We start from the raw sequence: 21,351 nt of genomic DNA, 5'->3' as shown, positions 1-21,351 counted from the left end.
ATTATTTATTTTATTTTTGAATTATTTCCTTCCATCTGAAACCTGGACTGTCCTTTAATATGTTGCTCTCTTTACACAAATACAAGTATTCCTCTGTACTGTTACTTTTTTTTAAAATATTTTTTTACGCAATATTTTGAAATAGGATTTGGTTTTGTAAATAATAGTAATATTAATATATATCATGCATAATATATATCAAATAATCATGCAGAACACCATTTGTACTACAGATAAAATGGTGCCTAAGAATTTTGTACAATCCTGTATGTTTAAACGTATAAATGTGTTTTAGAGTGTTAAGATGTGCCTTAGGTTACTGATTCCCAGCATCTGCTGAACTACACTCATCAGCCAAGGTGCAATCTGGTTCTCTGTGCAAATTAATTATTGATTATTACAAATATTGATCCCAAGGCAGGAATTAGAAATGCATTAGATATGTGTATAATGCTAAACTACAGAAAATCCTGCAGTTAAGCATATTGCAAGAATCATCCTGCTAACCAGACCAGAATATTATCTGTACTTGCAATGCAAGCCTAAAACACCAGATGGCTTTCTGTTGAGGGCACACTACCATATGTGAAAAACAATATCAGGAGAGGATCAGGGTGATAGCTATGCAGTCATCTCCTCACTTAAAATTCACAAGCTCATCTGTGTTTTGTACTTAACCCATGCTTAAACCAACACCCGTAATTTATTACATTACATTACTTTCTTGTAGGCTAAGTAATGTAAATCTAAACACTGGAGCTATAAGAGTGGACAGGACACTGAGACTTTAGCTTGCCTAGTGGGTTATCGGCTAACAGCATTGCTCTTCATTAATGTATATAATAAAAGCAAATATATATTTTAAAATTAATTTAATTTAATTTAATTTAATTTAATAAAATTAAATACCATCGAGTTTTCCATATATGGAACATGTTATGGCTTTCTCACCTTGTACGAGCAGGCGTGTGGTGTGAAGTGCTTCTCCCTGGTCGCTGTGAGCACGGCAGCTGTACGCTCCTCTGTCCTCCCGTGCGATGGCCTGCACTGTCAAACTGCCATCACTTACCTATACAATGATGCAGTAAAAATAAAATAAAATAAAACATAAAAAACATGAATTAAACCTATTATCAGCCCATGTCCCACACAATCATACAGCATGTCAACTATAACTGCGTATTATTAACAAACCAGAAAATTCAAGACACAAGACATTATTGTAAACAGTACTCTAAATATGCATAACAATATTTTACTTAATCTCAATAATAACCCTCTCGAAGTCTGACTGCTGACAACAAATACTGGTTATGTGGACTGTTTGTATGAGTTCTCCAGTCATCCAGGGTATGTTAAAGCTTCAAGGTCAGTTTTTTTGGGATAGAGTCCAGATCTACCATGACACTAACCAGTGGAGATTAGGGGGAAAAACTAGTTACGTATTGAGTTACATATCACGATTCTTTTACGCTATTTTTCTAAAATAAAAAAAAAATATATATTTTTAAAATAAAATTATACACAGCATGTATGAGTGTCAAGGATAACCCCTGGATGGTGCTCTATACACACACACACACACACACACACACACACACATATATATATATATATATATATATATATATTATATATATATATATATATAATTTGTGTGTGTGTGTGTCTTTTTTGGACTTATTTTGATATTGTTGGCTGTTTCTATTCACAGGGCACAGTTGTTCAAGCTGTTTTAAATCATTCTGTTCCCCCTTTGTTATGTTTGTTAAATAAATGCCTTCACATCTGAACTTACACCTCCTTAACAGTGAAGCGATAACTAAGTGTAATACAGAAAAACTATTTAAATTTATTTGGCTCCTAGGTACTGTATTTGAGTAATATTGTACAGGTGGTCCCTAATGATTTCCATGCCTAGTAGATAGTATATAGCTCCTACAGAGGATATACAATTTAATTTTTAATTTTTTTTTTATAACTTTATTATGTATTACTTCTTTCTAAATTTCAGTCACCTCTTAACAATTTATGAGGTTTGACTGTCTTAAACTTTAACTAACCTCAAAGGGAAGTCACAGCATCTGCAAGTAACAGATCAGTACACCATGGGAATAAAATAAGTAAAGTATAAATAAACGATCATAAAATATATATTTTTTAAATTTAAATAAAGTGTAAGAAAGTAAAAAACGCAAAGTACAATTTGGCACTTTGATCAGGTACTACTGGGATGAGTTATGGTTCAGAACCATGGACAGCAACACAGATGGTCTATTCCTATTTCGACAAAGTATCTAGAGTACCCCATCCAATAATGCAATAAGAAGTAAAGACAGGTCTACAGGTGAGCTAATCTGACTTAATTTTGAACCCTTATAATGATGATTGAGTAAAATGCAATCAAACACAAACCCAGTATGGAATAGTGTACAAAAAGAGAGAGAATATCAGACCTGTAACAATATTGCTTTTTACTCTCTTTCACTTATTCTCTATACCAGTTATTCATGTGAGGACTGGACCTCAAGGAACTCTGGAAATGAGGCAGGGAACAGCCAGAAAGGGGTGCCAATCCATCACAGGACTCAAGCATGTACAGGCATGTAGGACGCACCCTATGGGCAACTTGCCAAATTAGCCTAATCTGCATGTCTTTGGACTGTTTGGAGGACACCAGCGTACCCGGAGGAAACTCACCTGGCACAGGGAGAACATGCAATTCATGTATTGCTGTTACCTGACTTTACTAAATAAACCATCAGAATGCACTAACAATGAGACAGAGATTATCACACAAGGTGCATTTAAATATCGATGCTAGCTTATAGCTAGCTTAGTTAAACCCAAAATATAAAACTTAAAGGAGACTGATGCAAAATTCACTTTTTAATCATTCTTAGACATTCACAGGGGTCTTCATTGTACAAAGAAAAAATATAAGAACAAAATCATTGCATCGCGAGCCTATAAAATCCCCCCACACCCTCCATTATGACCTCATATGAGAAGATAACCTTAACCACCGAACTTTTGTGCTCAGCTCGACTGTTCTCCGGTGGAGTGTGGCTGAGCAGTAGCTCATTTACACAGACACTCAAATGGCGTGTTTTGGAGAAGTAAAATAATATAAGTGCATAATCTGTGGGGTATTTCAGTTGAAGCAGCAACAAGCACACTTTGCAGGAGCTCTGAGACATATATTAAGCTGTTAAAGAAAGTGTAAAATTTGAAACCTTTAAGATACCAGCAAAACTGCAACAAAATGACTACATACACAAAGAACAACAAGGAAACAAAAGATCACAATAAATTAGCCCTTGCCTGTATAATTTGCTATGGGAATTTGCTACTGAATGTTCCCCAGCTCTTATGTGTGCTATCATGCCTGGAGCTGTATGAGGATGTGAGGAAAAACATTACAAGAGGTTAGGGAAAGATGCCAAATATGGACAAAGTTGCCAGAATCGTTTGGTAAGACATTTACTTTAGCTGTGAATTTAAAAATATGGTACAGAAACTATTTCTTTTGAATTTGAATTGTGTGGAAACATTAAACTGTAGAAATGAGGACACAGAATGCTTGACAAAGCAAACAGCATGGCTTGGTTGGGCTCGGCAAATTATGAAATATAAAACAATATTCCTGCATTTGGTCTTTGCTTTCTGTGTCATTTCCAAGTAAACGCTTAGAAATGGCTAGAAATGTAGTGGTAGTAATAGTGGAAAGTACTGTGAGGGTAAGTCAAAATTGATCTGCACTCTGGTTATATTGAAAGGCTACTGTATTGGAACATTTTCAGGAAAAAGGGTAAACAATCAACAGTGCTCTGTAAAGAGAGATGCTTATTGAGGAGCTGAAGGCGAAACTCCGGATTAAATGCAGATCTCCAAAGCCTTTGTGATCATGCACACTACTGCAAACTACTAGTTTCGAGGTGTTAACGCATCCTACCTTTAGTCCTAATCTTGCCGATCTACGAGGACAAAGTTTCACTTCTGATGAAGAAGTGAAGACAGCCGTGCATTCGTGGCTCGCAGCTCAGCCTAAAACATTTGTTAACGAGGGAATACGAAAGATTGTGGACAGATGGACAATGTGTATTAAAATGTGTTGTATTTGTCTTTTCTAAAAGTTCACCCTCGTAGGTCGATGAAAGATAGTACTAGACTTTCCACCAAACTTCCTTTTGTTTTTGTAGCTGCTTTAATAACGTTTCCTTTTTTTCTTGACATTTAGCTCAACGTTCCACCTAAAACCATAAATCACATATTCATCGCTCCTGCTGATGAAGGCAGCTTCTTTCTTTGTGCCGTGAAAATAAACGTCCCCTCTGGGGTTCAATTATCAAGTGTGGATTGTGTGCTCATGTGTTAACGTTTCACTCCGGGGTCATGCTGCTATCACATCTGAAAACATATTACAAAGTATTATAGAGATCCTTCCAAGTCTAATAATTAAAAATTAATGGAAATGAGCGTATGTTTGCTCTTCTTTAAAGCGTTATTATCAGGGTACTTACATAATGCATGTATTTGCGTTTGAGAATAAAAGTTTGCATACCACATGAAAAAAAAACGACATATCATAAGTCAACTGAATATGAAAAAGAAATATTCTAATAGATTTGGTAGGTTTGGTATTGTGAAGTATGTTCTTTAGCCTAGGAGCCAATAGTGGGGAAAAAAAGTGGTTTGGGGCATGCTCCTCATCAGGTACGGAAGCCATGCATTCTTACTGTAGCTCTGCATGCCGAGTAACATGATCACTTCATCTTGTCTAGTTACTTCCTGTTTTTAAGTTTCACATAGCCAAGGAAAGAGATGTTACGATCAGTAAAGGAGATGGAATACCTTTTTGAAATAATAACTATGTAAAATGCTATTTATAGTACTGGATTGATATAATTAGCTCATGTTTGTATGTCTCTCTTGTCTCATTCTGGCCTTCATAGCTACATATTTTATTATATCCATACCATATCCAACATTCCAGCCAACCAAAATGCAAATAATGAAAACCTAACCACAAAACACAAATTGCATAGAAGTGCATACATCTAATCATCTAGCTATATCAAATCCATCAGATCTACAAACTTAATTGCTCATTTTTTAATCCATGTAATTGGTGGATTAACTAGATGTTTGTATACCACATTCCACTACCAAGTGTTTTGCAAGATTTTGCTGAGAACAGTGAGAAAATAGATAATCCATGTGTACACCATTTCAGAACACAATTTCCTAAAAGCATTAAAGCACGAAGATCATTCTCAAACTGAGCATCGCATAAAAGTTTTATTAAGTGGCACTAAAGGACACTTTAGTTGCACTTTCTGTTCTCCCTGAAACCTATTCACAAAAACTGATGAACTTACAGGAAGGCCAGGGTCAAGATCAAGGCTATAGTTAAGAGCAGATTTAATAAATTAATATAGACAGTCAGGTGGTAGTGGGCTGCAAGGTTAACTCTTGAAGCTTTGAGTATTCTGTAACCATTAAAATTGTCTGGTGGCTTAGTGGTTGGCACTGTGGCCTTGCACCTTCAGGGATGTAGGTTCTGTTTGCATGTTCTCCTCGTGTTTGGTGGCTCTCCTCTCATTGTTCAAAGACATGCAGTTTAGGTAAGTGTGTGTGTTTGCGTGCCTAAGTGCCCTACGATGGATTGGCACCCTTTCCAGGGTGTACCCACCCTCGTGCCCTACAGTACGTCTCCTGGGATAGGCCCTGTACACTGGATACGTGGTAAAAATGAGGAATAGATGAAAGAATGAAATCATTAAAACTAGGGGCAGTTGTGGAAGGGTCAGTGGGTCAAGCATTGCCAATTCCCTACCACTGCCGGGTTGCCACTTTTAGGCAAAATGTTGGGTACCAATCTTAAGCCTGGAGAAATGGATGGGTTGCAGCAAGAAGGGCATCCAGGGTTAAACCTGCACCAATAACTGGTGGATCAAATTATCCTATGTAATGACATTGAAGCCCATGAAGTTACAGTGCCACCTTCATGCTGTAAGGTTACATTTATGAGTCCACTAACCATTAACACTAATATCTGATTAATATCCGAAAACAATGTAATGTATTTACAGTAATGTAATCTGATGTTGTCTGAGGCATTAGTGCAATTTTCAAAAGTAACCAAGAGCTGATCTCACATTTAATAAATAAGAATAAAGACCTGTCATCCAAGTCAATCAGTAAGATTTTCCAGCACTTACTGTAAGAATCCTGAGTGGCACAATGAAACACTGAACTGTTTAAAAACTGCAAGTTCAAATCTTGACAATGTTTCAGCTATTCATATTTGGGAGACCCAAATTTTCCTCTGTGCTCTGGGTGGCATTATCTTTTCCTCAATCACAGCAATAACAGCCAATCAGAGTGCTTGACTTTGAAGTGAGTTCAGTTGCACTGTGACATATCTTGCTCAGAGTTTTTAAACAGTGCACTGGCTTAAGACTTAAGTTAAGACTTCACCCTCTCTAGTTGGTAGCTGTCAGATTATAGCAATAGGTCTTGCTGAGCAAAACAAACTGGAAAGAATGACGATAAGTTATAGTAGAGTAATATTTATTAAAGAAGGAGACTGTGAAGACGCGGTTTAATGACATATATAATGCTAACAGGAGGTTGCTGTAAATTTTGAACATGGATTTTTATTATGGAAAGCACCATTAGGGACGGAATAGTTTTTTGTTCAGATCAGACAGAGACAGATATGCAACTCTGACCACTGTGTGATACAATACATATATTATATTTGTTCTTTGCACTCTTTGCGTTGTGTCACTGTCTGACCCACTGCACTGAAGCCCCAGACAAGAGTGAGTAATAAACTATAAACGCTGCTTCTACTGAATTGACTGAATCCATGCATGGTGCAGCACAATGAGTAGGAGGCTGAGGAATGAGAATATGAGCACAGGATCTCTGGGGAATGAAACCGTCTGCCTCTATGAGACAAGATCCCCCTCTTCCTGCTATTTACACTGTCTGGTCCATCTACACATTCCTGCCTTTCTCCGGCTTCCGGCCATGGCAGCCAGAACAGAGAGAGCAAATCCAGTGGCCGGCTCGCCACTCTTCTTAAAGGTGAGGTCATGACACACTGCTGTTCTGGGAAAAGTCATTGCAGTGGAACAGTAGGAAAGACTTTGAAAAGGGAAATCTTAGAGCCTGGGACAGACTATATGTTAATAAATATATAAAATATAGATTTAATTGTATCTAAATGTTGCATGCTTCTGCATCCAATAGTGTGGGTACTCGATCCCATATTTATATGCACACACTATATGGACAAAGGTATTTGTTCAAACTTGCAATGACATTGCAATAGATATACTTATGGCACAGTCATGTTGGAATAAAAAGGGTCTTAGTATGTTAAAGCCTTAAGACCAGAGCCTTAAAGATAATTAACAGGTTTGGCCAAATACTTTTGTCCGTATAGTGTATAGTAATATATTGTCAATATATAACTGTATACAATGATCAGCCATAATATTAAAAACATTGACATTAAAACCACCTAGGTTTCGGTTTTCCCTTGTGTCCCCTTGGGGCATGACTCCACAAGGCCTCTCTGTGCGGATCCTTTGGGTGCTATGGGCTGCATTGTGCGGCCATCAGGCATAGGAATTGTCTGCCTTGACCTTTTTGACTCTTTTCGGTGATTTGAGCTGCACTTGCTTTTCTGTGGGACTGGACAGGACGGGTTGGTATTTGGTCCCCAAGGGCATGAGAGGGCTTTTGGTGCCCATGATCCTGTCACCAGTTTGCTGGTGTAAATTCGGTGATCAATGTTGTTCAGTTCATCATTTGGTGGTGTTGATGTTATGGCTGATTGGTGTATATACGGTGATATTAATATAATTTGCCTACTGCTAACAATTCTGTTTCTTTCTGTTTAATTATAAAGTACTGCATTAAAGCATTGAGTGATGGTGGTCTAAACGACTTTCCTTTTAAAAAAAAAATAGAATTAAAGACATTTTACTCCTACCTTAATTTCTAATTTTGATTACTCTGGCATGAATGGTCTTCAACCTTTTTATTATGTTATATAATAACAACATATGAACACTACCATAATGATGTATAATCATTATTTTATTTATAACAACCAATTTTTAACCAAAGTTCAAAATGAAACAAATTTATAATAATTCCTTTAAAGTTTAAAAAAAAAAAATACTTAATGACATTTGGCTTTTGTAATTGTTGCTATTCTTAATAAAGTTACTAAATCTTTTGGAAACTCAGTATAAACCCATACTGAGTCTATTCCAGATCATAATATATGTGGATATGACAATAATAATGATGCACATGCACAAAGCAAATGGAGCAGGAGAGACAGGTCAGTAGTGGTTACATTGCTCATGTCTCTTGGCTAGTGATTAAAAGAGTTTCAATCCCAGCATTACCAAAATCTTAACTCTTAACCCCTCAAATGCTCAGGTCAAGCGTAAATCACTACAGATAAAAGCATCTGCCAAGTGAATAAATATCGTTCAGCAGGATCTGAGCATCTGCAATGCCAAAACAACTTGATTGAGTGTAATGGGTGAGAGAAAAGACAAGAAAAGTTCAGTCTGCTTGTTTTTTTCTCTGTTTTTTTTCCTCCTTGTCTTTCAGCATTGGTGCTGTTCTGATGTGCTGCCAGACGATGCCTGCTGGAGCCAGACTGCCTGAATGTTTCTGTCATATCCAGCACAAGCTCTTCTCTCCTTCTCTCTCATCTTGTCAATGCTTCAAACTCATTCCACACAATTGTACTCCTTCGTCTGTCAGCTCAGCCTACACAACAGCCCCTGACGGCGCTTTTTAAAGCATTAATTCTTTCCTTTCGGAGCATGAAAGAACAATTCCCTTATTATCACAGCCCGAATACAAGCAAGGCGAAGTTTGTAATGGAGGTTGTTCAACCAAACCAGTACCCATGTTCTGTTTCACACGTCTTTGGCGCTCGGTTTAATCAGCCAGGGGGAAAGGACTCAGACGGGGACATTACCGTGTATTTTTTGTTGGTGGACAACTGCTCGCCCTCTCGCAGCCAGGTGACCACGGGCTTGGGGTTGCCGAAGGCGGTGCAGCTTAGTGTAATGCTGCCTCCCTCCCTGGCTTCCACATACTGCGGTGGCACATCCATAAAGGTAGGGGGCGCTAGGAAAAAAAATGCAAAGAATGATTAGTTCAATGAGAGCCCCATCAAAACTTTCAACCACCCTCCATCTACCCATATGTGAAGTAAAAAAAAAAAAGAAATAAACACTCTTTAGCCCTTAAAAACATATGCCTTGTTAAAATATACATGTATATGTACAATATAATAAACTGCATTTTATTTCAACTATACAAACATACAGTATACAGTAAGTGTACAGTACTGTACGTATGTGTGTATGTATATCTATATGTATATGTGTGTGTGGAATACAGGTAAATGTGTGTATATGTGTGTGTGTGTACTATATATATATATATATATATATATATATATATATATATATATATATATATATATGTGTGTGTGGAATACAGGTAAATGTGTGTATATGTGTGTGTGTATTACTGTATGTGTGGTATAAATTGAATGAAACTGTTAAGTAGTCAAAAGGGGTAGGGTTAAATAAGTATATTCTTTCTACTCCTTTTCAAACGTATTTGCTCTGCTTGTTTATGTTATTTTGTTTGTTACATTGTTTCATGTTTAAAATAAAGCATTCAAATCAAAATTAAATCGAACACAGCTGGGCAAAAAAATGTAAAACACATAAGCAAATAGAAATCGCAGATTCATAAAATAATAATAATAATAATAATAATAATAAGTGCATTTTGTGAGTTCTACATTTTTGTGACATCATTCATACATCGTGGTAGCAGTTAAATGTATAGTTCAGTTCTACATGACACATCGGAAAACCCAAATGCACAGTCTGAAGCCTCCCACATTAAAACACACCGGGAGGAAACCCGTATAAGTTGTTTTCTTTTTTAAACCGGTCATAGACCGATGCTGCGATGCTGCACAGACTCTGTACCGCGTGCGTTTTAAGGGTTAATCTTTCTGGGTTTTACAAAGAAAGGCTTCTCTGCAAAGCATGTGCGGCCGTCAGTACGTCCTCCTTATTCTTTTTACAGCAGCTGGCGTCTGATGCATTTACTGCCTCTTAGGTACAGGCGCGGTAGTGTGAGACGGAACTGACCGCCACTAGTTAATCGATCGTGGATGGCACCGTTCTCCCAGAAAAAAATTTTAATGAGTGAGAAAATGTATCTGGTCAGCCATCAATATACTTGGGCGGCCCTGTTCTATCCTGGAAACACTGGACCCAAAGTAGAAATGCCAGTCCATCTCAACGTATCACAGATGCATTCAATTAGAGAGATTAGAGAGACAATAACACGCTTGTGCAGGGAATTCTACATTGTACCTTTATTATAAAAAAATCGTCCATAAGTTCAGTATCCACAACCCTGCATTCACTATGTGATACATGACTGGAAGACAGAACGAAACAACTGTTCACTGCAACATTTGTTACACAGGAACAAATTCAACGTGGAGTTTATTTCAAGCAGCACTGTGATTTTAGGTGTATTTGGCATTACCATCTATCCACTTTAATAGGCATTGGTATTGGCCTATATTTTCGCAATCTGTGCATCCTTACAGATTTTCCTGAAGGGCACATACATACCGTGCTGTATCTAACGCATGAGCTTTTTAAATATTTGCTGCAACTCAAGTGTAAACAGGAACTAATTCATCATGCTGATGCTCTCTAAGCATTTAGTGTAAAAAGTTTCAAATGAATGAAGACTTGGTTTTTATTATTATTTCACATTTCAATTATAAAACCCACTCCAGATTAGATGCTGTGTGTAAAAGAATTAACTTTAACGTAGATTAAGTAAAAATTCATCATAGTGCCTAAAATTTTCAGAGAAAGCACATGCACTGAGAAATCCGTTATCATGCAAGCCTGCAGTTTTTCCTGAGAATTCAAGCTTAGTGTCCAGCCTTGAATACTTCTTAAAGAAGCATCATCCTTACTCTTACACTCTCTCCTACACCTGGCAGATTTACACGCTCGTAATGGCAGGAGGATGCTGGGCCACTGCTATGAGGCTCTGAGAAGAAGGGTGTAGATAAGTGTGTGTGTGTTTGTGTGTGTGTGTGTGTGTGTGTGTGTGTGTGTGTGTGTGCTCATCCTGAGGTTTCGACAGAACTGCTACTGTTCGGAGCAAAGCTACATCTGCCCATCTGACACCTGCAGTGCAAGTGCAGACAGACAGACACCCTCTCTGTCACCCATGGCAGGAAGAAAAACTGCTGCCTGCATAGGACACACACAAGAGTGTTAATATACCGCCACAGGAAACCGACACTGTCGGGCCTTTCGGCTTCCGTGGGAGCCAGACAGCACCTGCCTTGACAAAGAGGCTTTTGGACAAGAGTGGAACAGACTGAATGCTAATTTAGTACCACTGTCAGTGTTTCACAAGAGGGCTTAACTGTCAAGAGAAGCAACAGCCCGTAATAAACATTGCTAGAATGTGTGTGATGCATTGGTGGTACAACCCTGCTTGGTTGGTATTTAGTAGAGCTCAAATTGGTCTATGACTTCTGCCATAACTATGTACAGAACAGATAGGGATTAGGATGTCATCTGGTATGCAGTATAACTAATGGAGCTGGCCCATGTTGTGTTAGAGGTGGAAGATTTGCAGAAGCCTCTTAGAAAATAATGAGCAAAAGCATAGTACAAAAAAATACATTGACAGTTATTAAGACCTTATGAACAATTTGCAGCTGGTGGATTAGCTTGATTCTCCATTAAGGGGATGTGTAACTCAGGGGACAACAACACACCTGTATTTCACATCCAACATGCCAATTACATTTTCTCTCAGTCTGAGCCGTGACCTACAGTAAGTGTGTCTAAGGAGCCTCGTCGTCACTTCCTCCTCTCCTATGACCAGTGGCGGACAAAACACACAAATCCTGTATTTGAGTATAAGTAGAGATACCCTAGGTAAAATATAACTCAAGTAAAAGTCCTCCATATAGACATGCAAATTTTGGTGATGTATGACACAAAGCTGGGTGAGCTGTGAGTTAACAAAGTCAGTGGGCTCCAAAGAGCCGTTTCCCAGGGGCATGGACATTCTCCAGGCCTGCGTTCAGTGTCATGGGGTCTGGGGTGATCCTCAGAATGTGCCTGCAAAATTTGATGCAGCTAGCCCCAAGTGTCTGGGAACTACTGGTGATCAAGCTCGGGGTCCGCAGGAGCCGCTTTCAGGGAGACGCTTTCAGGGAGCAGCAAAGTCAAAAAAATAAAAGTACTGAGCTTGTATCTGCCACCTGTAGCCTTAACGTCATAGTAAAAGTCTCTCTCTCTGTTGGCTTCCAAACTGTGAACGTGGTGCTTCAATTGCTGTCTGAAATCACCTCCATGTCTGACTTCAAACACCTGCTACATGACTGAGTGCTTTACAGAGGGAAGGCAAATCTTACAAATAACTATGATAGTTAGCGGGTGGAGGTACCGTTTCAAATGCTTCACATCATTATGGTTATGCACAAATGTAGTAACTCAGTACAAAATATGTGTTGAAGGATGTAGTGGAGGAAAAGTAAAAGAAATCCACTAATAAAACTACCCGAGTAAAATACAGATATGTAAAATCTGTAATTAAGTACACCACATCTTAATCCTGTCACTCTCAAGGCAAATCGCAGCATCTTCAGCTCGGCTTCCTGTCTTTTTGTTAGTGGCAACCTCTTTAAACCATACAACATGGCTGGTTTCAGTACCGTCCTGTAACCTTTCTCTTTCATTCTTGCCAATACCTTTCTGAAACAGATCACGTCTGCTTCTCTTCTCCACCCATTCCACCCTGCCTGCACTCTCTACTTCACATCTCTACCGTACTCCCGATTGCTTCGGACAGTTGCCCCTAAATATTTAAATTCCTCTACCTTTCCTACTCTCTGCAACTGTACCTTACCCCCCAAAATCTCTCTCATTTACACTTTTAAATGTATTTTAATGTATAGCATTTCAGCTGTTAGAGAAGCTCATGTCTTTGTTTGCAAGCTCAGAGAAAACAACCCCATCATCCACACTAACAGGCCTTTATCCACCCTAGCTGCACAGAAAACCACGAAGAAGCTGGTATACCAAGATATGCTTTACAGGCTAGCCACTTGAGAGGGGGTATCACTCAACAGGCTCCAGCAGGCAGTCCAGCTCAGGGGACATAAACGAACTTTGGCATGCCTTGTGTGAGCATTTAGTGCGTAAACAACACCTTCTTCCACTCTCTTTAACAGGATGCCACAGAACTCCCTCCAGAGCTGGAGCGAGGTCTGTTGGGGTGTTCAGGACCAGGACAATTAAGGTCTGACAGTCTGCAAAAGGAAATGGCCCAGGTGGTCCAGGTCTTCAAGGAAAAGGTGAGCCAGGACCGTCAACAAGGTGGAACTGTCACCCAGTCGTTAATTCCAAAGAGCCACAGGGAAATGCTTTTTCATGTCACTCATTAGAACCCCAGGCCTAGGGATTGACAAAACACTGCATACTGGCCAGGCATTTGAATGTCATTCTAATGTCATTGATGAATGTTTTGCCACAAATCTCTTCTGGTGCATGTGCCTTTGTACTCACTTGCTCTTATTCTATGCCGGACATGGGAAGGACGGTCCTGTACAGTACATGGCTATAGGTGAGTACAGCCCAGTATGACCAAGGCTACTGGGGTCCTGTCCACACCCTTAGATTTAAAAAGTATTTTTTTAAGCTAGTGGGTCCTTGATCTTGCTCTTCCCTATGCATTGAACAAGAAACTACACTGTATATCTGCTACAGCAGATACAGAAAGAAGAGCAGTGCTGTACATGGCAGGTTGCGGTTTGGCCATAGTCTGCAGTAGGACGGGGTGATTTGAGGAATGAGCCAAAAGGGTGATGGTTAATGCAGCTGTATTTTACATTCCAGACCATGTCCCCTCCCCCCCCCCCCCCCCCCCCCCCCCCCCCCCCACTCTGAGCAGTGAGATAACTGTATGTGTGGCTGTGAGCAGAGCAAAGACGACGCTCAGCAGGATAAGCAAATCGCTTATATACGCTACTGTATAAATCTGAAGTTATGCATGTTTATGTGATAATGTTTCTGACTGTGCCAAGTGGCATGATGACCAATAAATAAACTCATCTGTTTTCTTATCCTGCATTCGCGATGTTCTGAATGTTATTTTATCAAAATTGTTACAAGACTTACATGAACTGTGGCTGTTTATTTGAAGTGAAAAGGAACATTTTGACATGGACAGGATTTTCTTGACTGCGCTGTCACCTCTGACAAAACTTGAGTGCATCCTTTCACCCCCGAATCAAAACATGCCTCAAAACAGTGGAAGTAAACACACTCATCACCACCCCATAAATTCCAGAGTAATGGCATCTGCAGGCAAAGTTATGACCAGTGTTTTTTTGGACTACATGGCATCATTCATGTGGATTTCCTTCCATGTTGTTTCAAAATGAACAGTAAATACTACGGTCAGATTCTACAAGATGTGTGTAACATTTTCAGGCCTGGTTTGATCCCCTCATACAGTCCAGATCTCGCTCCAAGCATTTACACATGTTTGGGCCATTAAAGGAGTTCCTGGAAGGCCAGCGTTTTAGACATGAAGCAGGCAGTCTGATCATGGCTCTGATGTATTTAAGCACTAATAACCGTGGGATAAGTTTATTAGTGTAGCAGGGGATTATATAGAAAAAGAAATGTAGTTTTTAATCTCATAACAGTGTTCTGTTTTTCTGCCGAAACAAAAGTCCCGGTTTGACTTGAACAACCCATAAAGCTAATGTGTACATTTCATGCTTGTTTTTTTCCGTCTCGATTTTCAGGAGGGAAAAAATGGCATCATTGCTAGTGTTATTATTTTTTGATTATTGTTTTGATTAATCTGAATACAAATGAATGCACTACAAGTAGCTGCAATAATAACTAATGCATCTGATGCATCTTACATGCCAGTTATACATAAGTATAGGACTGATTCCTGATATGGATGTTATCAAACTACATAGAAATAAACCAAAAAATAAAACCTAAATAAAATGTATAAGTTAAAAAAGTTCAATTATGCATCCCGTTTGCAAGGTGGTGTAGTGTTTAACATTATGGCCTTGTACCTCCAGGGTCCGGGTTCGATTTCTGCCTTTGATCTGTGTGTTTGGTTGGTTTTCTCCCTTTACCCCAGTTTCCTCCCACAATGGAAAGACATGCAGATTAGGCAGGGTTCCCAATTTGCCCTGTAGTGTGTCTGTGTGTGTGTGTGTGTGCCATGCAATTAATTGGCACCTTGTGCAAGGTGTACCCCGCCTTGTGTCCAATATGTCCTAGGATAGGCTCCACGCCCCTTGCAACATGTACAAGATATGCAGTATAGATGATGAAGGAATGAATAAATACAATGTGCGCTGAAAAAAACATCTTGTAAAATTCCCTCTAATCTTTAAATCAATCTTTTATTTTCAGTTTTAGGAGATAATCAGATAAAAATCTGCTCTGCACCCCACACACACAATTATAGCGGGTTTCCCCTGCTCTGTTTCAGTAACAAGCTATAGCACACACACACACCCTGCATGTCTCTCTTATTGCGTTTACCTGAATTTCTACAAATATGATGAATTTCAAGTAGGCTTTGTGGCATTTAGGTGCAATGCAGCAGCGCTAGCGTATCAAAAGCTGAGTAAGGTCACAGAAATCCCGATGCATGCACGGAGGAAAATGGCCTTGTAACACAAAAGCCATATTCCTTCTGGCTGAACACTAAGTGCTATTGAGATTTTATAAACCGTTTAAAAGGGCAAAGGTTTGTATTGAATGGGGTGTCCTTGCATTCGTGAGGGCTCACGTGTACATGGAAGTGAGGTGAAGTGCGCATAGCAGTGCACACAAGGGAGAGTGAGTGAATGTGTGTGTGTGTGTGAGAGAGAGAGAATGAATCATGACAGAAGATAACAGGAGCACGTAAACTCACACACTGACCAGTGGAGGTTGAAAAGCAGGAGCAGAAGCAGAGAGGAAACCATTAGCATACATGCATATGTTCCTGCCTACGTCGCCTGCTGCAGCTGTGCAGGTGACATTTCTCAGGATGGAAAACAATGGACTCCTTCACACAGTGCCAAACACAAATGCTCTCTCACACCCACACACCAGCGGGATCGGGATCTACCCTCCAACCCCCGAAAGCTTGTGCACTGCACCAAGACCTACTGTACTGTATAGCCTATGCAGCGGTAAAACTAGCAGGTACTATGAGTCCAAGATACTGTTGTTGGGGTCAGTGTTTAAAGTTTGGAATATTCATGAACCTTGCATGCATATTTTTAGCGAACAAATATCGAGCGCACGCTAAGAGCTGACAGCCCGGTGCTAATTATAACGTTCCCGTGGATGGCACCTAAGCATCTGACGGCAGAGGAAAGAAATACCGAGAGATGCTAAGCGTCGTGATGAACGAGCACGACTCAGCAATTAGAAACAAAGCGAACTGCGAAGAACAAGACAGCCGGGCCACACCAATCCTAGTGTTACATATATCAGATAATTTTCTCTCGTGGTCACCGTATTCGAGATCGGATTTCTGGCTTCGCTGCACCAAACATAAACATGAATTGACGGTGAACCATGGCGAAAATTACTCATGTTAAATTAAAAAGAGAGAAAAAAAAAGAGCAGATTGTGATTTTTTTCCATATAGTCCACCTTGATCCCACTTAAATTTTAATACACTTTAATAAGAACACATATACAATTAACCAATTATGTGGCTGCAGCAAAATGAATAACTTTATACAGATACAGGCCATGAGCGTCATGTAAATTTCAAATCAACTTTTGAGATTTGGGAATGTCAATTAACACACTAAGCACGGGAAAGAAGGTCAAACTCTGCGCACATACTGTACACCTGAGGCACGAATCAAATCGAACCCTCCACCCTGGAGGAACGAGAACACAGTGCTAACCAGTATATAGTAAATAATCATCTTAGGGCACTGGTGGCTCGCCTGCCATGCTGAAGGCCCGGGTTCGATTCCCAGCCACTAAATGCAGTGCCAGTCCAAAGGCTGGATAAAATAGGAGGGTTATGTCAGGAAGGGCATCCGGTGTAAAACCTGTGCGGATTGGATGGTCCGTGGTGGCAAATCCTTGTCAGATGCAGCTAAAAGACCAACAACCATGCTAAAATAGCTAAAGAGCATAACTTGTCTGGGAGTTATTGTCACATCCCCAGTACATTCCTGACCTCACTCAAAACCATTTCTAAATTTTTGGGCCATTAAAGGAGTTCCTGGGAGGCCAGCAATTCCGATCATGACTTCTCGTACTGAGAAAACTTTCTTCGATGGTATCCATGCACTAGTGAAACACTGGGGTAAGTGCATCAGTGTAGCAGGGGGGTTATATAGAGAAATAAGGGGAGCTTTTGCTCTCACAACTGTGTTCTGTTAGTCAACACGATCAAAAGTCCCAGTTTGACTTAAACATCCGTCCTGATTCAAAAGTGTAAATTGATTCTGAAATTAAAAAAAAAAGCCTTCTCTGCCGAGCTTACATTACTTTGATGATTCTGTATATAAGAGGGCGTACTTCAAGCGAAACAGTTTACAGCTGATATAAACGAGTGCAATATAATTTAAGCTACGCTCTGAGCGTGAATGGTACTGTACAAACAGAAACCAAAAGCCATGGTGATCATTACTAGCGTTACCTCGTTTCCCTTTCTTGACTGTAGAGGATGAACACCGAGCAGACCGAAGCTCCTTTCGCATGTTGTGCAGTCAGAATACAAAGCATGCCACTGTTGAAATTAATCAGCCCTATCTGCACACACACACACACACACACACAAAGCCTACAGCGCCTTTGTGATAGTATTTATATGCGACAGAGGGCCTTTTAAAATTGACCTTCAGGCAATGATTAGAGAGTCATGAAGCATGATAGTGTATATATTGTTTTAATGGATCGTATTAAATTCATCATCTAATAAAATGCAAACTCTCTGTGGAATGGATAAGTGTTATATTTCTCCAGAATGTATTAAGGACAAATAATAAAGAATCTGGAAGAATGATAAGTTTTTTTTTTCCTTCAGATTGCTGGAATGCATTTGGGAAAAAAATCTACTGGGAAAATATTTTGTTGTTTTATATAAAGTATTCTGTTAAACATTGTGTTGGATACTCTGTGGTCAAAACTATTTTGCAGTTTAAATTAATCTTTTTTGTTGGTGTTAATGATTTGTTATATTAAATTGATTCAAAATCAATTCATACTATTAAATATGAGGGCTGTTCAAGTCAAACCGAGACTTTTGACTGTGCAGAATAACAGATCAGGAATTCCAGAGACGGCCTAATGGTAGACATGGGGAACATATTACTCGCATATGCAGTACTGAATTTTTAATCATGTAAATCTTCTTTGTAATGCTCTGTGGCAAAACAATAACTTATTATTTGGAGTAGTATTATGATTGCAACAATTAATAAAGATTCACGAGAATTTATGCATATGGTTGTATACATAGTCATAATGCCGTTCATGGGTGTAAAATTATAGGGGACTCTATGGGGGCACTACACAGGATACACTCTGGACAGGTGGCCGGTCCATCGCAGAACACAAGCACAGACATACTCAAGTACTTACTCACACACTAGGGACAATTTAGAAACACCAATTAGCTTACTCTGCATGTCTTTGGACTGTGGGAGGAAACCCACCATGTGCAGAGAGAACATGCTAAATCCACAGTGCTACCCTTTGCACATGTCGATAAAATGATATTCTTTTATTTCATTACTAAAATATTTCCCCTACTCATGAAACAGCTACTGATGTTTTATTGTTGATGTTCTTCTTCTTATTATTATTATTATTGTTATTATTATGTATTATTTTTTTCATTCATCCATATTATTATTAATAAAATGTGATTATTATTATAATAATCATTAATACTATTATTATTATTATTATTATATCATCTTCATCATCATCATATATTTTTTGTGATTTGTTCTTCTTGTTGTCTTTACTATCATTACATCACTTACACATTTCAATTACATACATACCTTTAATCCTATAGTTTAATAACCACACAGCCAGCCAGCCAGCCAGACAGACAGACAGACACACACACGCACACACACATACACACGGATAGGAGTTATAATAATGGATTAGTAGATGCCTTTTTCTCTTTTTTCTGTCGATTTATTGTACATTCAATTGTATTTGTTTTTGTTTACGTGTTTTTGTTTTGTTGATTGTCTTGATTGTCCCATGTGATGTCAAATCTCCTTTTTTGCACAATTTTTGGCCGATGTTTTTAGGGTCTACAGTTAAGTCTACTGCCTGATCATTCAGTAAACTCCTATAACAAACCCTGTTATGTTTTATTCCTATCTTATTTATTGACTGTAAATGATAAGGTTTGGAATGTTCTACGTACTAAGCGAGGTAAAGCATTTCTGACACTTTTCTAATTTAAAACCTGAATTGATTTGACCTACTGTATATGATATACTGCATGTTATATGCATGCCCACTTTCAACACTACTAATGCTTTATTGCACTTTTACTCTTCTTTCTGGTGCCAAAGCAACAACAAAAAAAATTATGACTTGCTGTGTCCTTCACTTCCCATTTTCATACACTTCTGATTCACTGACGGATATAAATGAATTTGTCGTTTCTTTTATTTTGCCTTTTATCTTTATTATACATTGAGAGAATAGAAAAACCCCTAAAGAAATTCCAATCAGCTCCTGGTGTGTATGAGTCTCTCAAAATGGTAGTAATACACTCCCATACACACTCATATACTATACTCTCAGACACACACACCAACTCTGCAATCTGAGCTTATCAAATCTCAGAAACAGAACAAGGCAGCACATTAAGCAAGCTTGAGGCAACATCCTAGAAAACTCTGATTCGATAAAAATAGTGAAGGCACACCACAGTGCTCGTCTTATTTTCAACAACGAGTGAGTGAGTTCGGTCTCTTCTGCTCCTTAACTGCTCCCTTGGAATTGATTTCATGTTATTCAGCTCCCTAAAGGATCAGAATAGTCTCCACATGACGAGCAAGCAGCCTAAAAAAAGCAGCGCATAAGGAAATGCAAATGGGTGGATTTTTTTTCAGTCCCGTCATCAGTTTGGCTGTTGAACCCTTGGAGTGCTCGCCAATGCTAGATTTGAAAGAGACTATTGCAAACCTGCCAGTTTTAAACACACGCTTTGATATGTCCATGGGGAGAAAACAATAAGCGACGTAATCAGTCGAATACAAATACAAGACCGAAGCTGTACGTTTTACTCACTCCATTCTGCATGAGCGCACAGTTACAATCTTTACGTATTTCAGCTGGATGAATCGGTGACGAGATCATTAGGCAGAAAAAAAAGAAGCAGCTCATTCATTCCTGCAACATGAGCTTGCTAAAAGGACATGAGCAGTGGAAACAACCTAAGTGCTTTGTTTCCTCTGGATTGTAGTCAAGGATCTCTCCAGGTTGCAGATGTCTGGTGTGTAACTAACCGTTGACTGTGAGATGGACCCAGCTGCCGTTGTGGAAGGTGTCGTACTGCTGTTCCAGCATGAGAACCCTGCACTCGTACCAGCCCTGGTCCTCCGAGCGCACCTGATCGATCTGCAGAGACGCCTTGCCATGTAGGCTCGTCCTTCCTGCAGGAGATACAGACAAGCACACGGCAGTCTTTAAAGCATTCATATTCGCAACTCTGTCTCATGATGCAATTACATCACAGTAAGGTTCATTTTAAAGTTTCATCTGTGTGGTAGGCAAAGGCTCAAATTAATTAAATCTAACTGTTTTTAGACAAAGACTACGTTCACATTACAAGCCACTGCTCAGTTCTGATATTTTGGTCAGATGGAATTTGCATGATGGTTCACATTAATAATTCTAAGCGACTTTTATGTGACTCTAATGTGGACGCATCTGTCTTCGGAAATGGCACGCATGTGCACATCGATAAATCGTTGCTCAGGCCATCTGGGTTAAAACATGTCATGAGTTCATGTGATCGCCCATTCGTTTTAAACAATGGACACAATTTTAGCAAAAACCAAAAAAAACATGCCAGGGATTTTGTTCTGGAGGACTGCGAGCAGTTAGTCGGCTATATTTGTTGAGGTCCAGAAGAGGGTAAAAAGCCAGATCCCTTATTTTAGCTGTTTTAGCACAGCTATGAAATCCCAGTGCT

At 39.2% G+C, this 21,351-nt stretch overlaps 1 protein-coding gene across 4 annotated transcripts in view; it reads right to left on the bottom strand.

Annotated features, from left to right (window-relative positions):
- The window catches only part of igsf9ba (immunoglobulin superfamily, member 9Ba), a 70,812-nt gene that overhangs the window by 23,144 nt on the left and 26,317 nt on the right, over positions 1–21,351 (bottom strand). For all 4 annotated transcript variants that reach the window (XM_053506670.1, XM_053506672.1, XM_053506671.1 and 1 more), the window contains exons 3-5: positions 20,663–20,809; positions 9,023–9,174; positions 952–1,069 (exon numbers count right to left, since the gene is read on the bottom strand). In XM_053506670.1, coding sequence (XP_053362645.1) covers positions 952–1,069; positions 9,023–9,174; positions 20,663–20,809 — 417 coding nt within the window. The remainder of the gene's footprint in view (positions 1–951; positions 1,070–9,022; positions 9,175–20,662; positions 20,810–21,351) is intronic.

Source organism: Clarias gariepinus, chromosome 11, assembly GCF_024256425.1.
Source record: "Clarias gariepinus isolate MV-2021 ecotype Netherlands chromosome 11, CGAR_prim_01v2, whole genome shotgun sequence".
In the NCBI taxonomy this organism is placed as follows: Eukaryota; Metazoa; Chordata; class Actinopteri; order Siluriformes; family Clariidae; genus Clarias; species Clarias gariepinus.
The sequence above is the reverse complement of the archived record's forward strand: the minus strand, read 5'-3'. Positions and strand labels throughout refer to the sequence as shown.